General features: G+C 37.0%; 1 protein-coding gene across 10 annotated transcripts in view; it reads left to right on the top strand.

The window, feature by feature from the left end:
• The window catches only part of DNAH7 (dynein axonemal heavy chain 7), a 391,865-nt gene that overhangs the window by 213,777 nt on the left and 153,696 nt on the right, over positions 1-24,392 (top strand). For 9 of the 10 annotated variants that reach the window (XR_013519014.1, XM_035305175.3, XM_078328052.1 and 6 more), the window contains 7 exons: positions 2,347-2,529; positions 2,883-3,059; positions 5,055-5,186; positions 6,510-6,734; positions 9,035-9,232; positions 21,388-21,543; positions 22,555-22,723. Coding sequence is in view for 9 of the 10 variants with exons in the window: in XM_035305175.3 (XP_035161066.1) it covers positions 2,347-2,529; positions 2,883-3,059; positions 5,055-5,186; positions 6,510-6,734; positions 9,035-9,232; positions 21,388-21,543; positions 22,555-22,723 (1,240 nt within the window). In the remaining variant the exon portion in view is untranslated. The remainder of the gene's footprint in view (positions 1-2,346; positions 2,530-2,882; positions 3,060-5,054; positions 5,187-6,509; positions 6,735-9,034; positions 9,233-21,387; positions 21,544-22,554; positions 22,724-24,392) is intronic. The other variant, XM_035305176.3, reaches the window with a different exon arrangement.

Here is a 24,392-nt window from a genome sequence, read left to right as displayed (position 1 = left end):
GAGATAAACTGGGAATGAGAACATCTGAATAACATGATCCTTTTGCCTCTTCAGTAATGTTCTTCCTTCACCCACTCTTTGGGCTGCTGCTATTGTCACACCCACTAATTGTTAGATACACACCAGTGCTTAGAGAAGAAATTGCACACCTTTGCAAAATGATGTCTTAAAGTTCCCACACTTGTCCTTTAGCATATTAAGAAGAGAATGACTGCCTTGTGGAAAGCAGAGGAGGTCAGCGGTATGCCAGCTGCCACTGGCTATGAGTGGAGAGTAGGCACTTACCTACTCCTGGCTTATTCTGCTGCCCACTCTCATGAAAAGAATCCACATACCAGTAAGTGCTAACTTGGTTGCCATATGTTAGCAGGTTCTGCTGAGAGTGTGATTATATGGGAGACAGCTTGCTAAAGCTGGTAGTATAGGAAAAGGGGGCTAGGCTTGGGACATTTAATTTTTTATCAAATCATTCTTTTTATAAGTGTTTTCTTTCTTCTGACTACCATACATTCTAAATTTGATGCTCTCTGTCCACTTAAGAACCTAGAAAAGCATGACTCATGAGTCAAGTAATAATGGATAAAATGTGAAATCTCAGCTCTGCTCTTATTGCTTGAAAAGACCTTAGGCAATGAGCATCATAAGGACTGACTCTTATGGAGCAAACATCTTGCCCAAAGTCAAGCTTTACTAGTAATTTCAAGCATAAAAGAAATTGTGGACACAGGTGAAGGAAATAGAAGTCTGGAACCCTTGATGTGGCTTCTTAGGTCCTCTCTTGCCACAATGGAGGCACTGTGGCTCAGAATAAGAGATGAAGTCACTAGATAATATAAGCAGTTACATTATTTACACAGAAATAGTCATGAAATACCTCTATTTTTTACTTACACTTTACATAATATTTTTCAGGAAGCTATGTCCCATAAATACTGAGTCTCAGGGAGTGTAAGTAGTTCACCTGAAGTCCACAGCTCATAATTAGTAGAGCCAAATGGAAAGTGAGGTCCTTGAGACTGTGAAGCCCAGGGTCTCGCCATTGCATAGTAGTGTTTCCCAAAGGAATGCTTAACAGTCATGGGAAGCCCACGGTAGAAGAGAAAGTTGATCTCAAGATGATTACGGAGCTCTGGCTCTTCCTTGCTTCCTCCCTGAACACAGCTAGAACTGGCCTCTGAGTGTGGGCGTGGGATGATTTGAGCCTGAGACAGACCCATTGTCTTATAGATTAATGCAATTGGCTGCAGGGACTGAGAATGTGCTAAGATGGATTCAGATCCTTCACCACTTCACCCTGAACTCATATTTGCTGAAGAAAAAGGAAGGAATCATTGGTGTACACAAAAAAGTTGAAATATAAGGATCTGGAAAGGAGAATCAGTCTTTGTACACTCTGGCTAACATCTGTCTACTCTTTCCTATTTGTTTAGCATTTACTATATTCTGGACAATTTGTAGATATTTTCATATTTATTTTATCATTGTAGGACTATAAATGTTATGTTGGCTGTAATTTTCTATACCATCAGGAGAGAGCTCAGCCCAAGTGGAGTGTATATATATTTATGTGTATGTGTGTGAATTCATTCAGTGAAGGGAATAAAAAATTTGGTTTAGCACACAAGAGTAATTAATTTGCATAAACATGATACTATATAGAGTCAGATATTCTGAATAATTCTGTTTTTCCTGGCAATTACATGTTTTTTACTTATATTACTTTCTAAAACACATTGTATATATTTGAGTTCAGAAACATTGATAAAGCCACAGATGCAGCGGCTCATGCTTGTAATCCCAGCACTTTGGGGAGCCAAGGCAGGTGGATCTTGAGCTCAGGAGTTCAAGACCAGCCTGGGCAACATACAGAAATCCCATCTCTACCACAAGAAATACAGAAAATTAGCTGGGTGTGGTGGTGCACACTTGAGGTACTAGCTACTTGGGAGGCTAAGGTGGGAGGATTGCTGGGGCCTGGGAGGCAGAGACTGCAGTGAGCCATTATTATACCACTCTGCCCTCCAGCCTGGGCAGCAGAGATTATTTTATCTCAGAAAAAAAAAAGAAAAGAAAAGAAAGAAAGAAACTCTGAAAAAGACTGAAATCTTAAGAAAAGATGATGTATTTCTCTTTTGTCCATGGCATATAGGCTTCTTTAGTGATACATATATACATGCAGATACACACACATATGTAGTAATCTTTATTTTAAAAGTGCCTTTACATTTTCATAATGAAATTAATCCTAGTACTTATATTTTACAATTTTGAAATAATATTCTTGAACTGTTTCTTACATTATCATTATTACATTTTTTGCCCTCTGTTCATATATGCATGACATAGACTCCAGATAGGAAATGGTTAATTTTTGATGGCCCAGTAGATGCAGTGTGGATTGAAAATATGAACACTGTGCTGGATGACAACAAGAAGCTATGTCTGATGAGTGGGGAGATTATTCAAATGTCACCACAAATGAATCTAATTTTTGAGCCGATGGATTTAGAAGTTGCTTCCCCTGCCACTGTAAGTTCTCTATTTTGACATGATCTTATAAATTATAAAATGTTATGAATACATGTATTTGCTTAGTAACTTTGACTTTAAACAAAAAATATTAGCAGAATTTCTTTTAAGAGCAATCTGATTCTCAAGGGACAGATATATCTGTTGACATACCTTGACAAATTTAGTGGTCAGGATGTTTTCCTCTTGGTTTAGGACTATTTGGTAAAGTCAGATACAAAAATCAAGATCATGAGATTATATAAAAGTTAACCTTTCCCCCAGACTTTTCTGAAGATTATAAGAAACAGATGTGCCAAATCATATTTATTTTATAAGCATTGCCTTGATGGTAACCAATTATGGCTTTCCAGGTTTCCAGATGTGGCATGATTTACATGGAGCCTCACATGTTAGGCTGGAGACCACTGGTGTTGTCCTGGGTGAATCTGTTACCTGCGTCAGTCAGTGTTATTCAAAAGGAATTTATAATGGGCTTATTTGACAGAATGATTCCTGTTTCAATTGAATTTATTAGAAAGCATACAAAGGTAAGATAAATGAGAATTTTAAGATTAAAAAGTAAATGGAAAACTCATATTAGACTTATCAATTTTAATGTGTTTTTATTATCAGCTAATGGATGTTAAATCAAAAACTTCTGATTAAATTAAAAATTTAAATTAGAATGCATATAGTTAACTAAAAATATTTTAAATGAAGTATATTGGTGCTAATCTTTTCTTTCTCTCTAAAAAAACGGAGAACTCAAAGGCCCACATAACCATGTCAAAATGTTATTTATTTTTTCTGATGGGCTACTAGATTTTAAATAATTTCTATTATTACAATATTCTTTATTATCCAAGTTTCCTAAAATAAGCCAGACAGTCCATGGTAGAAGGACTGGGAAGAGGTCCTAAAGTAGGCAAGGTCATTTTTCTTTCTTTCAGTACACACTGAGGAGGGGGAGGAGAGGAAGTGGGGTTAGTAGAAGGGAGGAAAATGACAAGGACATGGGAATATCCTGCCTCTGAGAGTTGACTAAGCTTCAGCAAGTCTCTAAAACTCTCTTCAGCTGGAAATTACCAAGCAAGAATGTTTAATTTCTGCTTTGAGAGATGCTGACCTAAGGTCTTTTAGAATGACTTTGGCTCTGGAGCAAAGTTCTGGTAGTTCTTTTGCTGTTGAAGATATAACAAAAAATCTTGAGGCAGAAGTTTAGCGCCAGGTATAGATTTGGAAAATGGAGTTTAAAACCATGTTAATGTAGATTACCTAAAAAAAAAATCCAGAGATTTTTCTTTAGGTAATCTACATTACCTAAAGAAGAGAGCAAGGGATAGAATCGCAGGTGCATCAGTGATTTAGACAAGAGAGAGGGAAGAGAGAAGAAGGAAGTGAGGTGACCTCCATACTGCTCTTTCAAGAAGTTTGGCTGTAACCTAAATAGGTTGTAGATATGAAGTAATTCATGCTTCATAAACAGTTAAACCTGTATGAACTGAGGTCATAATAAAATAAGCTTCAGGGTCTTTCTGGGTTTTTTTCTCTGTCATTGTCAGCGAATTTAGATACTACAAATAAACAAATTTTCTATGTAACTGAAACATCTTTTCTATAGGAAAACATAAAATATTGAATGCAAGCTTTCTAAAATATACTGTTCACTTCTGTTATCTCTTGAAGGAATTATGAGTGCCTGTTATTTGCTATGTAGTAATAAGTATCTGTTTTATTTGCAGTGATAACTGTTTGTGTTTTGGTGTTGAATCAGTAATACTTAGTCCCACACTTAGAAACTCAGCTGCCTTTTCTGATGTTTCTACTGGGGTCACAGCTGAAGATGAAGTCACCTGCTTCTAATCTTCAGAGAGTCTGTTTCAGAGAGTTAATTTTTACTTGTTAACCACCAAACAATGTGACTTTAATAACTGGAAGAGACCTGCCTGGGGAGAAGACAAACACCTATGATAACTTGCTGTATGCTGCATGGTTCTAGGAGCAGTACACATTATTTCACTTATTTTATAAACTATCCTGGTGACATGCAGAAAAGCAAAGTGCACTACAATTTGAGCACTCCAGAAAGGTTTCTGAGGACTCCAAGACTTGAAATTGTATTTCACAGTGTTGAGTTTACTATGAATATTGCTATGCCTTGTAAATATGCTCTAAAATGGATTTTACTTATTAAGCATTTTAGATACACAAATTAACTGCCTTCTCTGAAATTTTTTTAGTGTTTTCATGTATAAAATTAGTATACCCTAGAATCTATATCTTTAATTAAATTAACTACATACGTAACAGTAATTTTTTTAAATTCGAGAATCGATAGGAGAGGTTAAAGAGTGCACACTACCTAAATATAACATCCAGTTCTCCCAAGTGAATTGTAATAATAGTACCTATTCACAGATAGTATGAATTAAAAATTATTACTATCTGCTAAAATTAAATGAGCTTAATAAATATTAGCTGGGGCTCTTTTAGGTAGTACCTAATTTAAATTATTTAGACTTTTTTTCTTACTGACTTTTCAGGAATTATCTCCTACTTCTGATACAAACTTGGTTCGATCCTTAATGAATCTAATAGACTGTTTTATGGATGATTTTGCTGATGAAGCCAAATTAAAGGAAAGAAATGATCGAGAAGCTTACTCTTTGCTTGAGGTAAAGTCCATTGCCTTCTGTATCTTGCTGCAGAAAGACAGGTATCTACTGCCTTTCCCCGAAGCTTTCTAATTTATGAAACTCATTTTGCCCCTGAAGTTGGAGACTAGTCAACAGCTGAAGAGTGAGGAAAAAGTCAGGCCCCAAGTTGTAACTGCTGGTAGGGGAGCTCCTTAACTGGCAGTCATGGTGCATCATGAGGGTTGGGCAGAGCCCAGTGATTGCCTCAGATCTGCTACTGAAATCTCAGGTCATTTGACCAGCCTCAGAAATGATTCATTCTCAAAAAGTCAGTGACATTTTGGCAAGGAGATTTACCTCCTTTCCTAACTATAGTAATTTAGTGTTTTCCCCCCTTGATTTTTCTTTCTTTTTTCATGAGCTATAAATTATTTGTACACATATGTGTGTGTGTATAAATATATATTTGGATTAAGGAAAGCAAGAAAATATGTAGGTAATCAATAAACTGATTTTTAATGGGAATAAAAATATCAATAGACTGGATTTTTTAATGAAAATATTACAGTACTATTCATGGTAGCACTTCTGTGGTCAGTATGCTACTTGCATAACATATGTTTTGAAATAAATTTTTTAATTTAGTGTTAAATGGTTTCTGGAGAGAAACGGTCTGTGAGTAAACTAGGAGTAGGTGAACAGGGTTGAATTAGAGTACAGAAGTTTCATGAGCGTAGTCTCTTGGCTTTGGACTTAATAAAAGACCTTGTTTTTAAACAAGCAAACTGGTTTTCTACCTTATTGGTGGGTCTTGTCTTCTACTCTGTTTCTTCTTTTTGAGTCTGGAAAGAAGAAAGCTAGTATCTTTTGCTTGCAGAATTGCAATTCTAGTTTATACACTTAATGCTCAGATATTACAAATAAAATAATTTAAATATGTTCTATTTAAAGTAAACCCACCATATCAAAATTTAAATAAAATAAATATGTAGGTTATTTGCCTTATTACAGTGTGCCTTAATGCCTTAATAATAAGTTATTTCTAAGTTTCTTTTAATATCAAGCTGCTACATGTGTTGAAAATATGCGATTTACTAATCATTCTGAAGTTTCATATGGCCAGAATGTATACTTTATTTTGTAGTATCTTCTCTAAGATTTTATAAGACATGCAATTTGATTTTTAAAAACTCTTATGATTACAAAATCCTGAGATGACCTACCATTATGTATGAGCTTATGTGTTTCCTTTCACATAAGCTCATATATAATGGTAGGTAATCTGGTTGATCTGATATGTAAGTTTCAAGGACAGATTAAAATTACACTTTAATTGTTCTTAATCTCATCTCTCCATCACAGGGCATTTTTCTGTTTTCATTGATCTGGTCCATTGGTGCTTCTTGTACAGATGATGATCGGTTGAAATTTGATAAGATTCTTCGAGAACTAATGGAAGGTCCAATTTCAGATCTAACTCAAAATAGGTTTAAATTACAGAGTGGTACTGAGCAAACATCCTCAAAGACACTAACTGTCCCATTTCCTGAAAAAGGAACAATTTATGATTATCAATTTGTTACTGAGGTAAGAGTTCTGAAGCAAGATTTGCAACTGCCAGCCTGGCAGAGGCCCCTCTCCAACACCCAGCATATGATGGTTCTGTGGCCACCTTGATCATCGCTATTTACCTTAAGAGACAGAATAGATTAGAGGAAGATGTAGTACTGGCTTGAAGTCAGACAGCTCTAGGTTTGAGTCCTAGTAAAGTCACTCTTTCTGTATAGCCATGAACTGTGTTCTCTGAACATAGTTCTTCCCAATGATACTATGAGATAATAATATCTGATGGACCATTTGCACTCATTAAATAGAATCACACCAGGCATATACTGTTTAAGGACAACTCTTAGAGACTCACAGTGCATGTTAGTGTATACTAGGCACTTAGAAGTCCTGTAGGAACCCAGATGGTGTAATCTTAATTCAGTGCTTCCCAAACGGATTGGAAAATAAAACTTGGGTGGTGGCTGTTTTTGTATAACAACTTCCACAAGTATTGTACTGAGGACCAAGTTTAGGAATACATATTATTTAAATATATATAGATTTAAGTAAAATTGGGATCATACAACATTCCCAGTGGGCAACTTTACATCCATCCTTTTTCTTAATGAGAACAACTTGACATTTCACTAATGTTTCTTCAGTAAACTTGCTTTCTAAAGTCTCCCTGCCATATGAATGGATCATGATTTAGTCATAATTTCTTACCCTCAGACATTGGACTGTTTTTGTTGTTTTAAGATTCTCACTTTTATAAATACTACCTTGGTAAATATTCTTTGATACATGTCATTTGGGTACATATCTGATTATATCCTTAAGATAAACTTCTAGAAAAGGCATTACTGTATTGCTTTTTGAATTTTTATGGTTCTTGCAGTGTATTGCTAACTTACACCAGAAGGGGTGACTGTGCCCAACACAGATATTATCACTCTGCCCAACACAGATAGAACGTTTTTACTTTTGTTAATTTTATTTCAAATTAATAATACCCTGCATTTTCAGGGTAATGTTTATTAAGCTTTCTGCAATTATTTCTATTTTATTTTCCAACACTTTGGTGAAGTGGGAAGGATAGGATTATTTTACAAGTTTTGCCATTGAGGAAATGGGGCTCAGAGATTTTATGCGATTGTCTCAGGATCACACAACCTCTAAATAATGGTACATTTCAGTTTTCTGATTCTTAATGGTTCCTTTCCTACACGTTTGAAAAGATTATCAAGAACTTGGAAAGGCATTATTTTCTTTATTGGTTCTAGAAATACTTCTTTATAATACAATTTTCAGACTCAATTTAACACCCACAAAAAAAATCTCTGCTCTATGCACAGTCTTGTACCTGAAGGTACAAGAATGAGTAAAACACGGTGCTTCCCTCAGTGAGTTCATAACCTCTTCAGATTACAGTCATGTGCCATTCTGGCCCAAGGAGTGCCATGCATGAAAGCTCAGGGACCCAGGGAAGTGGAGGGACCAACAGGTGCATCAGTGAGGCCTGGTTGTGAAGCATAGATGGGTCTGAATTCTGATGTACTTTGAATGACCAAGAATTTAGATTTTATTCTGTAAGAAGTGTGGTTGTGTTTTTCCAAGAAGAGAGAGTTAACATGATATTCTTGAATGTTTTTGTTATAAACACCATCATAGCAAATTAAAATTTTAGTTCACAAGCTAATTGGATGCAAAAATATGGTATAAAGTTAACTCATAATTATAATCTTGTATTAAGAATTCTTGCCTGTTCTAGAGATCTGTTACACAGCAATGTGAATATAGTTAACAATACTGAACTATGCACTTAAAAAATGGTTAGGGATAAATATTATCTATTTTTTACTATACATTTTTAAAAAGAAATCTTGCCTGCATTGATAAGCTAATGTTATCAATACTGTTGTAAAAGGCAAGCAATATGCAGCTTATCTTCTAGGGAGAAAAAATTCTATATTGGTTAACATTTATTGAATAAAATTATTTACTCTTTAGTCCATTGGTTAGTTTAATTTTCTCAATACAGTTGAATAATCTAACATTTGGCCACAATAATTGATCATTGGGTAGGCAAAACCAGTGGTTTCAGAGCATCAAAAAAACTACAGCATTGCCATTTCATTTGTATTCGTGTAAAAGCTAGTTTCTCCTTAATTTACACACACAATCTAACCTTCAAACTGAGTGTTACGTGTCTTAAAGGATAAAACAAATGTATATATATCAGGGTTTGTTGGTCTTAGCCTTTCCTACAATAGCACAGGAATATAGAGCTTTTAAAAGTATTTTATAACATTCATTACTTGGTTGCTTCTTTTAAACAGGGAATAGGAAAATGGGAACCATGGATAAAGAAATTGAAAGAAGCTCCTCCAATTCCTAAAGACATATTTTTTAATGAAATCATTGTGCCAACTCTGGACACAATTCGATACTCTACATTAATGGAATTGCTGACCACTCATCAAAAGCCTTCAATATTTGTAGGACCAACGGGAACTGGGAAGAGTGTTTACATTATTGTAAGTATTGCAGAAATCTACATATTAAACTGTGCATAATCTTCCTAGGAATGTTAGTTTTTGCAATAGTAGACAAATAATTTTTTTAAAATACTCAAGTACTTTGATGTTTGAACCACAGAGAATTTTTGAAAAATTGCCTGCTTATTTTATTTTTGATTTTGACCAAAAGGCCAAGAAGTGATAATTGTCTGTTTTAGAAAATTGATTAATGATATGATGGCATTTTATAATCACTAAATTTTTGTCTTATTTACTTTAGTATTTTAATAAGAATTGCTTGTTCCACATGAGAATTTTGTATCTCTTGTAAAGTGTGTTTTAGTTACACTTGATGTTTTCTAAGTTATTTTATATCTGAAGGATTATTGTGTAGTAACAAGACTGATTTTCCCTAATGATGTCTGGAATTGTTGTCTGTTAGTTAAGATAATGCTAGCTGCTGTAATAGAAAATGCCACAGTCTCTGTAGCTTTACGCAGCCTGTGGAGGAGAATGAAGGTGTCTTTTAACAGCCCCCTTTCATTGTAGGTTCCCAGTTAATTCACATTACCCACAGTACCTGTTTCTTGTTATTTATTGACTTTAACATGACATCTTATAATCTCTCTGAAATGTGTTTGGCAATATAGTTACATAGCCATCCTAGTATTGATTGAATAATCTCTTTCATAAAAGATCGGAATGACATCTCTCATAAACTAAATGCTTGAATGTATGGGAGTATCCAAGAGGAGGGAGAGATACAGTTTCACTGAGAATTCAAATCAAGGAGTGTTTATGGCCTGGGTTTAAATAAATAAATAAATAAATAAAAAAAACTCAAAATACACAGAAAGCTGATTTATCTAAGATATCAACACGGGTCAGGGAATGGAGACTTAACATGATTGAAGGCAGAGGTTAGAAGAAAATACAGGCCTTTGTCATTTGTACCTTCATCAAATGCAGCCCAGGAATAAAGTGCGTAGGCATAAAAACATTACTTTTCACACACTTTAGGAACATAACTTTGTGATTTGCTTTTAAAAATGAATATTGTAAATATCTTTCACATTTATTTTTCTATAAGATTGTTTTAAGGATATCATAGTATTTGATTCTATAATTTTATGATAATTGATTCAAATCCCTAATTTTTCTAACATTTTGCTTTAGAAATAAGGTTGAAATGAACATTTTTGTAGCTAAATCTTTGTTCTTATCTCTGTTTGTTTAGGAAAATTTTCTAAGATTCCTGGAAATGGAATTGTTGATTTTTTGATGAATATTAAGTAGTTCCACAGAAAGGTTATTGTCCGTCATGCCCTTCAGGGGGAGTTCATTACCTCAATTAATTAAGAGTTAGTTACATTGTAAATAATACAAATAGAAGGCTGACATCTTCAAAATTTATTCTTCTGTGAAAGAAAATATTACTTTGAGACAATGTTACATAATTTTAATTTCCCTAATTTCATTGAGAATTTATTTATACAAACTGCTTAACAAAACTCTGTACATATATTTCATCTGGTTGAAAGAAGGAAATATAAAATTTACAATTTAAAGTGATTTTCTCTTCAAATTATTGCACATCTATTTACATTTTAAATAAACTTTGAAAAAAGTAGGATTAAAGATTACCTAAAAACATAAGTTAAAGCAATACAACAAAAAAAATTTACTGAAGACACTGGTTGATAGCAAATCTGTTGAGCAAATACCTTAATAGTGGTTAGAAGGACTCTATAATTTCATACAATTTACATTGTTGAGAGCTTAGATTAAAATAATTGTTAAAAATACAATATTTAGTATTATGGTTCTTTCTCATTTAAAGGTAATCTCTATTGGCAAATGAGTATTTTCTCTTTCACATAAATGCAAAGCTTTTATAGAATATTTTTTCTCTCTTTTGTTATTTTTTTATTGATTCATAATACCTATAAACATTTTTGGGGTACATGTGACATTTTATTACATGTATCATATGAGTAATGATAAAGTCAGGATATTAGGAAATTTAAGACTTTCATCACCTTGAGTATTTATCATTTATAGAATAATTTTAATCAACACAATTTGATCATCAAATTGCAAAAAAAAACAAGTAATTTTTGTAAGTATGTACTTAATTTTGAGTGTTAAATGTAAACATCAAAAATACTCATTTTTCAGTGGACCAAGTAAAATTTTATCTGTGGGAGTATTAGGAGAGGTATTCATTTAAACTGAAGAATACGGCTTACCTGATGATAGCTTATGAAAACATAAATTTTGGAAAAGAGTAGGGGGAAGATTCAAGGTGGCACTGTAGGAACAGCTCAGGATTGCAGCTACCAGTGAAAGCACAGAGGGTGAGTGGACACCGCATTTCCAGATGGATCTTTATTGCCCACAGACCAGGAGATTCCCAAGAGGAGGAGCCCCATGGGTCACCAGCGCAGCTGTTTTGGCCGGCACGGCTGTCTTGGCAGGCGCCACAGTGCAGCGGCTCTCTGTTCAAAATACACTGGTCTGGTTGCTCTGTTAAACTGGCAATTGGAGATCTGGGAAGGCAGATTAGCCCATTCATCTGATTAAATGGGACTGAAACATAAAGCCAGGCCAGGAGATTCCTGGGCAGCGATGTTGTTTCAGCCGGCGCGGTGGGTCGCCGCACAGGAAATCACACAGATCCCGGTGCCCTTTCAGCAGGTGACTGGAACACCTGGGAGAGAGTTAACCATTCAACTTTAAAAAAAAAGGGCTCTGAGGCAGGGAGCCAGGTGATCAGGCTCAGCAGGTCCCATGCCCACAAAAACAAACAAAAAACAGCAATTGAAAACTCTCAGTGTTGAGAGTTTCACAGCAAGCACAGCTAAAACTGGGATGGCCCAGCTCTGTGGAGGAGGGGTGTCTGCCATTACCGAGACACTCCACCCCTACTGAGGTAGTCTGCCATTGCCAAGGCAACCTGCCATAACAGAGAGAGTGTGCCATTACAGAGGTGGGTCAACATTGCTGAGGCAGTTCTAACCACACCCATATAAACAGGACTGCAGGGAAATACACATGGCAGCAGGTCGTAGCCAGCAGCAGGGAGGAACCCACAGCAGCTCAGGAAAACCTCTGCAGGCAGTGACTAGGCTGCCTCCTTGCTGGGAAGGACAGCCCTGAAAAAAAAAAAAAAAAAGGCAGCAATGCAATGGATACTCATAAATAAAGTCCTAACTCCCCAGGACAGAGCACTTGGGGAAAAAAAGGGGGTTTATGAGTTCTGCTGCAGCAGATTAAAATGTACCTGCCTAGCAGCTCTGAATGAACAATGGAGCTCACAGCTCAGCACTTAAGCTCCTATAAAGAACAGACTGTCTCCTTAAGCAGCTCCCTGACCCCCGTATATCCAAAGAGTCACCTCACAAAGGACTGATCAGACTGACATTTGGCGGGCATCATTCTGAGACAAAGATAGCAGCAGAAGAAACTGGTAGCAACCCTTACTGTTCTGCAGCTGCTGCAGGTGACCCCAAGGCAAGCAGGACCTGGAGTGGACCTCAGCAGTCCTAAAGCAGAGGGGCCAGACTGTTAGAAGGAAAACTAAGAAACAGAACTGACTTCATCATCAACAATCTGGATATCCACTCAGAGACCCAATTGGAAAATCAGCAACTACACAGACGACAGGTGGATAAATCCACAAATATGGGAAGAAACCAGCGCAAAAAGGAGGAAAACACCTGAAACCAGAACACCTCGCCTCCTAAAAGGGATCACAGCTCCTCACCAGCAAGGGAACAAAGCTGGATGGAGAATGAGTGTGATAAAATGACGGAATCAGACTTTAGAAGGTGGGTAATCAGAAACTTCTGTGAGATAAAATAACATGTTCTAACTCAACGCAAAGAAACTAGGAACCTTGAAAAAAGATTTGAGGAAATGATATCAAGAAGGGACAACTTAGAGAGGAATATGGGTGAATTGATGGAGCTGAAAAACACAACACGAGAACTTCGCGAAGCATGCACAAGTTTCAACAGCCGAATTGACCAAGTAGAAGAAAGGATATCAGAGCTCGAAGATCAACTCAATGAAATAAAACGAGAAGGCAAGATTAGAGAAAAAAGCACAAAAAGGAATGAACAAAGTCTCCAAGAAATGTGGGACTATGTGAAGAGACCTAATCTATATTTGATGGGTGTACCTGAATATGACGAAGAGAATGAATCCAAGCTGGAAAATACTCTTCAGGATATTGTCCAGGAAAACTTCCCCAACCTAGCAAGGCAGGCCAATATTCAAGTCCAGGAAATACAGAGAACACCACAGAGATATTTCCCAAGAAAAGCAACCCCAAGGCACATAATCGTCAGATTCACCAGGGTTGAAATGAAGGAGAAAATGCTACGAGCAGCCAGAGAGAAAGGTTGGGTTACCCACAAAGGGAAGCCCATCATACTCACAGCAGATCTCTCGGCAGAAACCCTACAAGCCAGAAGAGAGTGGGGGCCGATATTCAACATCCTTAAAGAAAAGAACTTTCAACCCAGAATTTCATATCCAGCCAAACTGAGCTTCAGAAGTGAAGGAAAAATAAAATCCTTCACGAACAAGCAAGTACTCAGAGAGTTTGTCACCACGAGGCCTGCTTTACAAGAGCTCCTGAAAGAGGCACTACACATAGAAAGGAACAACTAGTACCAGCCACTCCAAAAACATACCAAATGCTAAAGAGCATCAACAAAATGAAGAATCTGCATCAACTCCTGGGCAAAACAGCCAGCTAGCATCAAAATGGCAGTATCAAATTCACACATAACAATATTAACCCTAAATGCAAAAGGGCTAAATGCACCAATCAAAAGACACAGACTGGCAAATTGGATAAAAAGCCAAAACCCATCAGTGTGCTGTATCCAGGAAACCAATCTCACATGCAAGGACACACAGTCTCAAAATAAAGGGATGGAGGAAGATTTGCCAAGCAAACGGAGAGCAAAAAAAAAAAAAAAAGCAGGAGTTGCAATTCTCATCTCTGATAAAATAGACTTTAAAGCAACAAAGATCAAGAGAGACAAAGAAGGACATTACATAATGGTAAAAGGATCAATAAAAAAGAAGAGCTAACAATCCTAAATATATACGGACCCAATACAGGAGCACCCAGATACATAAGGCAAGTTCTTAATGACTTACAAAGAAACTTAGACTCCCACACAATAATAGTGGGAGACTTTAACACTCCACTGTCAATATTACACAGATCAACCAGACAGAAAATTAACAACGATATCCAGGACTTGAATTCAGACCTAGAACAAGCAAACCTGATAGACATTTACAGAACTCTCCACCCCAAATCCACAGAATATAGATTCTTCTCAGCACCACATCATACCTACTCGAAAACTGACCACATAATTGGAAGTAAAGTACTCCTCAGCAAATGCAAAAGAACTGAAATCTTAACAAACATTCTCTCAGACCATAGTGCAATCAAGTTAGAACTCAGAATTCAGAAACTAACTCAGAACTGCACAGCTTCATGGTAACTGAACAACTGGCTCTTGAATGTTGATTGGATAAACAATGAAATGAAGGCAGAAATAAAGAAGTTCTTCAAAACCAATGAGAATGAAGACACAACATACCAGAATCTCTGGGACACATTTAAAGCAGTCTCTAGAGGAAAATATATGGCAGTAAATGCCCACATGAGAAGCAAGGAGAGATCCAAAATTGACACCCTATCATCAAAATTGAAAGAGCTAGAGGAGCAAGATAAAAAAAACTCAGGCCAGGCGCAGTGGCTCAAGCCTGTAACCCCAGCACTTTGGGAGGCCGAGGCGAGTGGATCACGAGGTCAAGAGATTGAGACCAATTCTGGTCAACATGGTATAACCCCGTCTCTACTAAAAATACAAAAAAATTAGCTGGGCAAGGTGGTGCGTGCCTGTAATCCCAGCTGCTCGGAAGGCTGAGGCAGGAGAATTGCCTGAAACCAGGAGGAAGAGGTTGCAGTGAGCTGAGATTGCACCATTGCACTCCAGCCTGGGTAACAAGAGCGAAACTTCGTCTCAAAAATAAATAAATAAATAAAATTTTAAAAACTCAAAACCTAGCAGAAGACAAGAAATAACTGAGATCAGAGCAGAACTGAAGGAGACAGAGACACTAAAAACCCTTCAAAAAATTAATAAATCCAAGAGCTGTTTTTTTGAAAAGATCAACAAAATAGACAGACCACTAGCCAGATTGATTAAAAAGAAAAGAGAGAACAACCAAATAGATGCAATAAAAAATGATAAAGGGTTAAACACCACAGATTCCACAGAAATTCAAACCATCATCAGAGACTATTACTCTATGCACATAAACTAGTAAACCTGGAAGAAATGGATAAATTCCTGGACACTTGTGTCCTCCCAAGCCTAAACCAGGAAGAAGTCGAAACTATGAATAGACCAATAAAAAGATCTGAAGTTGAGGCAGCAATTAAGAGCCTACCACACAAAAAAAGCCCATGTCCAGATGGATTCACAGCCGAATTCTACTAGACCCACAAAGAGGTACTGTTACCATTCCTTCTGAAACTATTCCAAATAATCCAAAAAGAGGGAATCCTTTCCAAATCATTTTATGAGACCAACATCATCCTGATACCAAAACCCGGCAGAAGCTCAACAAGAAAGGAAAACTTCAGGCCAATATCCATGATGAACATAGATGCAAAAATCTTCAATAAAATACTGGCAAGCCAATTGCAACAGCACATCAAAAAGCTTATCCATCATGATCAAGTAGGATTCATGCCAGGGATGCATGGCTGGTTCAACATACGCAAGTCTATAAACGTAATTCACCACATAAACAGAACCAAAGACAAAAATCACATGATTATCTCAATTGATGCAGAGAAGGTCTTTGACAAAATTCAACAGCCCTTTATGCTAAAAACCCTCAATTAACTTGGTATTGATGGAACTTATCCCAAAATAATAAAAGCTATTTACGACAAACCAACAGCCAATATCATACTGAATGGGCAAAAACTGGAAGCATTCTCTTTGAAACCTGGCACTAGACAAGGATGCCCTCTGTCACCACTCCTATTTAATATAGTACTGGAAGTTCTAGCCACAGCAATCAGGCAAGAAAAAGAAATAAAGGGTATTCAAATAGGAAAGGAGGAAGTCAAATTGTCTCTATCTGTAGACAATATGAATGTATATCTAGAAGACCCCATAATCTCAGCCCAAAATCTCCTGAAACTGATAAGCAACTTCAGCAAAGTCTCAGGATACAAAATCAATGTGCAAAAATGACAAGCATTCCTATACACCAATAACAGATTTAAAGAGAGCCAAATCAAGAATGAACTGCCGTTCATAATTGCTACAAAGAGAATAAAATACCTAGGAATACAACTAACAAGGAACATAAAGGACCTCTTCAAGGAGAACTACAAACCACTGCTCAACGAAATAAGAGAGGACACAAACAGATGGAGAAACATTCCATGTTCATGGTTAGGAAGAATCAATATCGTGAAAATGGCCATACTGCCCAAAGTAATTTACAGACTCAATGCTATTCCCATCAAGCCACCAATGCCCTTCTTCACAGAACTGGAAAAAAACCACCTTAAACTTCATATGGAACCAAAAGAGAGCCCGCATAGCCAAATCAATTATAAGCAAAAAGAACACAGTGGGAGGGATCACACTACCAGACTTCAAATGATACTACAAGGCTACAGTAATCGAAACAGCATGGTACAGGTAGCAAAACAGAGATATAGACCAATGGAACAGAACAGAGGCATCGGAGGCAACACAACATATCTACAACCATACAATCTTTGATAAACCTGACAAAAGCAATGGGGAAAGGATTCCCTATTTAGTAAATGGTGTTGGGAAAACTGGCTAGCCATGTGCAGAAAGCAGAAACTGGACCCCTTCCTGACACCTTACACTAAAATTAACTCCAGATGGATTAAAGACTTACACATAAGACCTGGCACCATAAAAACCCTAGAAGGAAATCTAGGCAAAACTATCCAGGACATAGGAGTAGGCAAGGACTTCATGAACAAAACACCAAAAGCATTGGCAACAAAAGCCAAAATAGACAAATGGGACCTAGTGAAACTCCACAGCTTCTGCACGGCAAAAGAAACCATCACTAGAGTGAATCGGCAACCAACAGAATGGGAAAAAATGTTTGCAGTTTACCCATCTGACAAAGGGCTGATATCCAGAATTTACAAAGAACTCAAACAGATTTACAAGAAAAAAACAAGCCCATTCAAAAATGGGCAAAGGATATGAACAGACACTTTACAAAAGAAGACATACATGAGTCCAGCAAACATGTGAAAAAATGCTCATCATCACTGGTCATCAGAGAAATGCAAATCAAAACTATATTGAGATACCATCTCATGCCAGTTAGAATGGTGATCATTAAAAAATCTGGAGACAACAGATGCTGGAGAGGATGTGGAGAAATAGGAACACTTTCACACTGCTGGTGGGAGTGTAAATTAGTTCAACCATTGTGGAAGACAGTGTGGTGATTCCTCAAGGACCTAGAAATAGAAATTCCATTTGACCCAGCAATCCCATTACTGGATATATATCCAAAGGACTATAAATCGTTCTACTATAAGGACACATGCACGCAAATGTTCATTGCAGCACTGTTTACAATAGCAAAGACCTGGAATCAACCCAAATGCCCATCGATGATAGACTGGACTGGGAAAATGTGGCACATATACACCATGGAATATTACACAGCAATCAAAAACGATGAGTTTGTGTCGTTTGTAGGGACATGGATGAAGCTGGAGAACATCATTCTCAGCAAACTGACACAAGAACAGAAAATGAAATACTGCATGTTCTCACTCATAGGCGGGTGATGAAAAATGAGAACACATGGACAGAGGGAGGGGGGCACTACACACTGGGATCTATTGGGGGGAATAGGGGAGGGACAGCGGGGTGTGGGAGTTGGGGAGGGATAGTATGGGGAGAAATGCCAGATGTGGGTGAAGGGGAGGAAGGCAGCAAATCACACTGCCACGTGTGTACCTATGCAACTATCTTGCATGTTCTTCACATGTACCTCAAAACCTAAAATGCAATAAAAAAATAAATAAATAAATTTTGTTTATATAATTTTTAAGGCATCCTAATAAAAAGTGAAAATGTACTATTTAGAATTTTTAAATCACCTATACACTTCTTGAATTAGGGCAACATTCAAATAATGGTTTGATTAGCACATTTTATTTCTATATATGACATAAGCAATATACAGAACAGTACTCTATTAATTGTCCTCTTTAGTTACTTTTCTTTTGCTTTCTTTTTTTTTCCATTTACATGATCTATTTTTGCTTGTTCTTTTCACTTTCAGTATTTCTTTATTATTTAGACTCAGTGTGTTGCTGCATTTTGTATTTTTGTCAGTCTGAGCCCTTTTTCCTTTTAATAAGGAAATTGATCTCAGATACATAAATTGTCAGAATAAATCATACTTTTGTATTCACATTTTCTGTTTAGCTTATGTGCTTTAAAAATTTTTAATTTCTGTTGTGATGGTATGTTTATAATATTTCTTCCTATCGATTTAGAGGTATATGAAAACTATTTAAAATTCTTCTAGTGTTAATCTATTTTAAAACACTAAGAATTTTTCTGAAGTCTGTAATTTTTTTTCAAATTTATTTTTTAAGTTATCAATACTATGAATGACAGTATCCATGGACCTCCTTTCCCTACCCAGTTAGCTAGGAAGAGTGAAGTATTGCCATTTATCTCCTGTACCTTTCACCGTCTTCTGGTTAAGACAGAGATGTTTTAAAACCTGAGTTTATTTGTGCCAAATTATTTTTAATATTATGCAGCAACTCTTTTAGAATTTTTATATTAATTACATTTGAATTTTGTTTTTATAACTATTTATATTTATTATAGTTAGATTTATTTCTGCTTTTAGATGGTCTCAATGCCCACTGCCAAACTGTTCATGCCGCGGCTTATGTATGTGTTGTATTCTTATTTTCATTCTTTTATTTTTTGAGAGACAGGGTCTTTTTGTCCTCTGGGCTGGAATGCAGTAGCACAATCACTGCTCGTTCCAGCCTTGGCCTCCTGGGCTTGAGTGATCTCCTCACTTCAACTTCCCAAGCAGCTGGGACTACAGGCATGCACCACCACACCCAGCTAAATTTTTTTTTTTGTAGAAGTGGGACCTGACTATGTGGCCCAGGCTGATCTCCAACTCCTGAGCTCAAGCAATTCTCCTGACTTGAGCCCCCAAGGTGCTGAGATTACAGACTGGAGCCACCACACCCACCCCTTATTTTCATTCTTGTTTCGTTTAGTTCATCCATTAATCCAACAAAAATTTATTGATTAACTACCATGTTTCTGCCATATTACTGCCATTGTTAGCTAAATAAAAATATAGTATAATACAGTATCTACATCGTATATCATGTAGGCAAAGTGAAATAATTTTTTAGAGTCTTAAGCAATAATTTTTTAAAACTTGTATAAATTTGTTTTACTCAGACACATCTTTTCTTTCTTATAGTTGCTCAGAATAGGGAGTTGTTTCTTTAAATACATAGAAAAACTTGTTTTCAAACTATTATTCCTCTTAAAATAATCTGTCACTTACATTATAATTATAAAATTATAAAAGACATTTTAATCATAACAGTCACAAAAACATATTCCTACTTTTATCCTAAACTTTCCCATTTCCAGTTTTTGCTATTCAAACTGGGGTCTGTTAGTGGGGGGCCAAGGGAAGGTCAGCTGGGGGCGGGGGTGGGGAGGTCGCTGAGGGATAACATAGGGACAAATGCCAGATGTAGGTGATGAGGGGGTGGGAGGGTGGGGCAGGTGGAAGGGTGCGGGGGTGGGGATGGAAGCAGCAAACCACATTGCCATGTGTGTACCTATGCAACAATCCTGCATGATCTGTTCATGTACCCCAGAACCTAAAGTACAATAGGAAAAAAAAGAACTTCCATTTTAGAACGTGCTCATTCTGTGAAAAGAAAAACAATTTAAAATTTTAAAAGGTAGCTCCTGCTGGGCTGATGGGAGGAGTAGAAGCCTTCCTCCAGAATCTCTGACCAGCTTGTCACCCTCCTTCTTCCTTATTTTCTCATTTTGTTCTGCCTGCCGGTACTCCTATCATGTGTGCTGAATGTAGTCATTAATGAGAACATTGTAAGTTCTTTTTACAATATGTGTTGCCTTGATGAATAGATTGATATTTTAAAATATGGTTTCAAGATTTTCATTTGCTTAAGTTATGGTAATATTTAGTGTGTAATCACAACATGAAAAGAGGACTTGCTTGAGGTGTTTTACCACTTCATACTTTGGGTTATAATTTAGTGTCTTAATTATAAAGTTGAATGATGCAAGCACTTAATGCAAGTAAAGTTTAGAACAGGCAAAAAACCTCACCATTTCCCTTCCTTTATTCATATGTATATTTGATAGATACTGGTGTTCATTAAGAAAATATGTGATTTACTTAAGACTTTTCTAATAAATTGGCCCTTCATTGGCAACGGATTGTGCCCTACACAGAAGTCTTAAGGGAGAGAAAGGGAAGAAGGAGTGAGGAGGGGCAATTTTATTTTGAAGAGCTCCTCAGGGAATTCTGATATGTCCTGTTCCTAGCATACATCTTGATTAAGAACCATTGTAATGCCACCTGCTTCCTAGTGAATTCCATTTTAAAAATACAGTTCTGTTTTTAAGCTTTCTAACTTACAGAAAAATAGCTTCATATGTAAGTGGAAAGATAATAGGATATATGAAAAAAATATTGATATGGAGAGAGACAAACGGCAGTCTGAATTCTTGCCCATCTCGGACAAACTAGGCAAGTTTCCTAAGTTTGTGACTCCAAGTTAAGGAGGAATGTGTACTCCCCAGTGGCTGTGAAAACCAGAGAAGGCACATGCAAGAGAGTGGACAGATAGAGACACTCCATTGGCATGGTAACTGTTATTCCTACTGATTTCATCGATTTGTACAATATTATGACACTTAAGGTTAAATTTGGGTCTGTCAGTAATGATGCTTAGTGTTTATTCTGAAATGTCAAAACATACTTTCAACTATGACTCATTTTATTATTTTGTTACATAGAATTTTCTTTTAAATCAACTAAATAAGGAAATCTACAAACCTCTGCTGATTAATTTCTCGGCACAAACTACAGCAGCTCAAACTCAGAATATTATCATGTCAAAATTGGACAAGAGAAGAAAGGGAGTTTTTGGTCCTCCTTTGGGCAAGAGAATGGTAATGACTCTTTGTATAGTGCTGGGCCTATTCATACATATTGCTGCAGTCAGAACAAGGAAACCAAATATCCTAGGGATAGACATCTTTTTCTATAGGTTTTTTTATGTCACAAATTCGGATTAAAAAGTTTTCCCAGAAGTATAGTTATATTTGTATGTGCACTAGACAGCTTGATGTTTAAAACAAGGAGTTTCCCTTTGAGTTGAAGGTAGAATATTCATCGAGAAATCATCTACCTTCCTAAATGTTTAACATTTTTACTCAGCAATCTTTGCTGCTTGCTGTTGTAGACCTTCAGAAACCCAGCTCTCAATGGATTTACCTGTGTTCCTCCGCAAAGAACACCCTTCTCACCCTAATCATACCTTTCTCATCTGTTTTCATAAACTGAAGTGTGTGGTACAAGGAAAAAATACATGGTGTATTGAGAAACAAATTGTATGAGAGGATTAATGAGTCCTAAGCTATTAACCTACAAGGAGTAGCAATGAGAATGTCTCCATATTTCTTGAAGAATATGAATGCTAAAAGCGTGGAAGCTGAGGATATTCTTGTTTAGAAAAGAAACATCAGGCCGGGCGCGGTGGCTCAAGCCTATAATCCCAGCACTTTGGGAGGCCGAGGCGGGTGGATCACGAGGTCAACAGATCGAGACCATCCTGGTCAACGTGGTGAAACCCTGTCTCTACTAAAAATACAAAAAATTAGCTGGGCACGGTGGTGCGTGCCTGTGATCCCAGCTGCTCGGGAGGCTGAGGCAGGAGAATTGTCTGAACCCAGGAGGCGGAGGTTGCGGTGAGCCGAGATCACGCCATTGCACTCCAGCCTGGGTAACAAGAGTGAAACTCCGTCTCAAAAAAAAAAAAAAAAAAAAAAAAAGAAAAGAAACATCACTTCCCCATATGTCCCCTGCAAGTAGATAACTAAGTATTTGCCTCCATATTGTTTACACAATAGGACTCTATGTTGAGATGTTAATATTTTCTGAACTTCTTTTCTCATTCTCAGATTGTCTTTGTAGATGATGTCAATATGCCTGCTCGGGAGGTATATGGGGCTCAACCTCCCATTGAGTTACTTAGACAGTGGTTAGATCACTGCAACTGGTATGACCTAAAAGATTGTTCCATGATTAAACTGGTGGACATCCAGATCATGTGTGCTATGGGACCTCCAGGTACATTTTCTGAGTTTGTGATGATTAGGACAGAAAAATCACTCTGGCTATAGCTAAAGAAATAACTGGAAAAGAACACTTTTACATTCCAATGTTTTGTGTATATGTTTTCTATGTGTATCTACTACATGGGCAACTCTATAAAATGGGTGACCTTGGATGGGTTATGCACCCACCAACTCTTCCAAATCCTTTTTTCTCCTACCCTCTGGAAGTTTGCCCCCGCCATTTCCTGTTTCTGCCTTCTGAAAACTCACATCTTCCTGGGGCAGCTCATCTTCCTCTGTGTCGTTCCTTAAACTTCAACTGTATAGAATGGTCCCTGCTTCAGAAATCATCTGTCTTCTACCCCAATCAAGTTCCATTCAAGTCAGTCTCTGGATTTAAACAAGCTACTGAGAAGAATTTAAGTAGGAAATGGCCAAAAGATCCTTTACATTTTCCAAGAGAAATTTAAACTCAAAGGAATCTGTATGTAGAGGAAATTTGCTTTTAATGCTGTGATGTCTAAAATGGCTTGCTTTAACAAGACATCTTTAACTGTTTTCTTCCTCTCAAGCCAGAAAATTGGCTTGACATTCTTCTCAAGCCAGTATGTCTTTTTTAAAAAAAAATTGCTCGCATTGATATACCACTTCAGGGAATCTCTCTGGTATTTGCCCCCTAATTCTGACCTGTAATGCAGTTTGCTCTGAGTCAGTTATTGCTCTCAGCATACTTCCTAGACTATCTTGAACGTTTTCTGTTTGTTTGTTTTTAAGGCAGGGTCTCAATCTTGCTTAGGTGGGGTGCAGTGGTGTGATCATAGCTCACTGCAGCCTGAAACTCCTCAGCTCAAGTGATCCTCCCACCTCAGCTTCCTGAGCAGCTAGGACCACAGGCATGCACCACCATGCCTGGCTTACTTTGTTTTTATATTTTGTGGAGTCAGGGGCTTGGGGGCTTGTTATTATGCTCAGACTGTTTTTTTGTTTTGTTTTGTTTTGTTTATTAAATAAAAGACCATGTTGTTCCTGGGTCTCAGACTTCAGTTCCACTTTCTTTCTCCCACACCACCCCAAGCCAGGCATTTATACTCACATGTCCATTGTTCCCTGCCTCCTCAGGCATTGGAAAGAAGAGTATACTGAAACGATGAGGTATCTTTTCCTTTTGAACCCCATTTCTAGTTTCTAAAAATACCACAATTTCTGAACATTTTCTGAACGTTTAGAATGGAGACAGAGCTGGGTAGTTGATCTCACCATCTTTTCTTCTGCAACCTTTTCACCAACCCCTTAAACTCCTTCACATTTTCCATAAGAAATCTATAAGCTCAAAAGACTCTTTCATTATTTTATGGAAAATTCCCCAATTTCTAGAGATGCAAGCCGCCAGTGAAGTCACTGTATGAACTGTATAGACTAGTTTTGAGCAAATTCATTTCAAAATATGGGGCAAGAATTTGGCTCTATGTCATAGTTGTGCGGAATCCCAGCCTATGGGAAGTACCCTAAACTTTGGTCAATCAGATTCACCAGGATCACATTAGTATTGTGTAATATTACCTCTTAATATTGTATTAAGGATGTTTACTATTTATTGCTTTAGGCTGTAAACTATGGAGAACATGGCCTATGGCTTTTTCTGCCTGGTCTGATTTCCCTTAGTAATATAGATTTGACCCAAG

This window comes from Callithrix jacchus, chromosome 6, assembly GCF_049354715.1.
Source record: "Callithrix jacchus isolate 240 chromosome 6, calJac240_pri, whole genome shotgun sequence".
NCBI classification, from domain to species: domain Eukaryota; kingdom Metazoa; phylum Chordata; class Mammalia; order Primates; family Cebidae; genus Callithrix; species Callithrix jacchus.
This window is presented reverse-complemented; position numbering and strand designations above follow the sequence as displayed.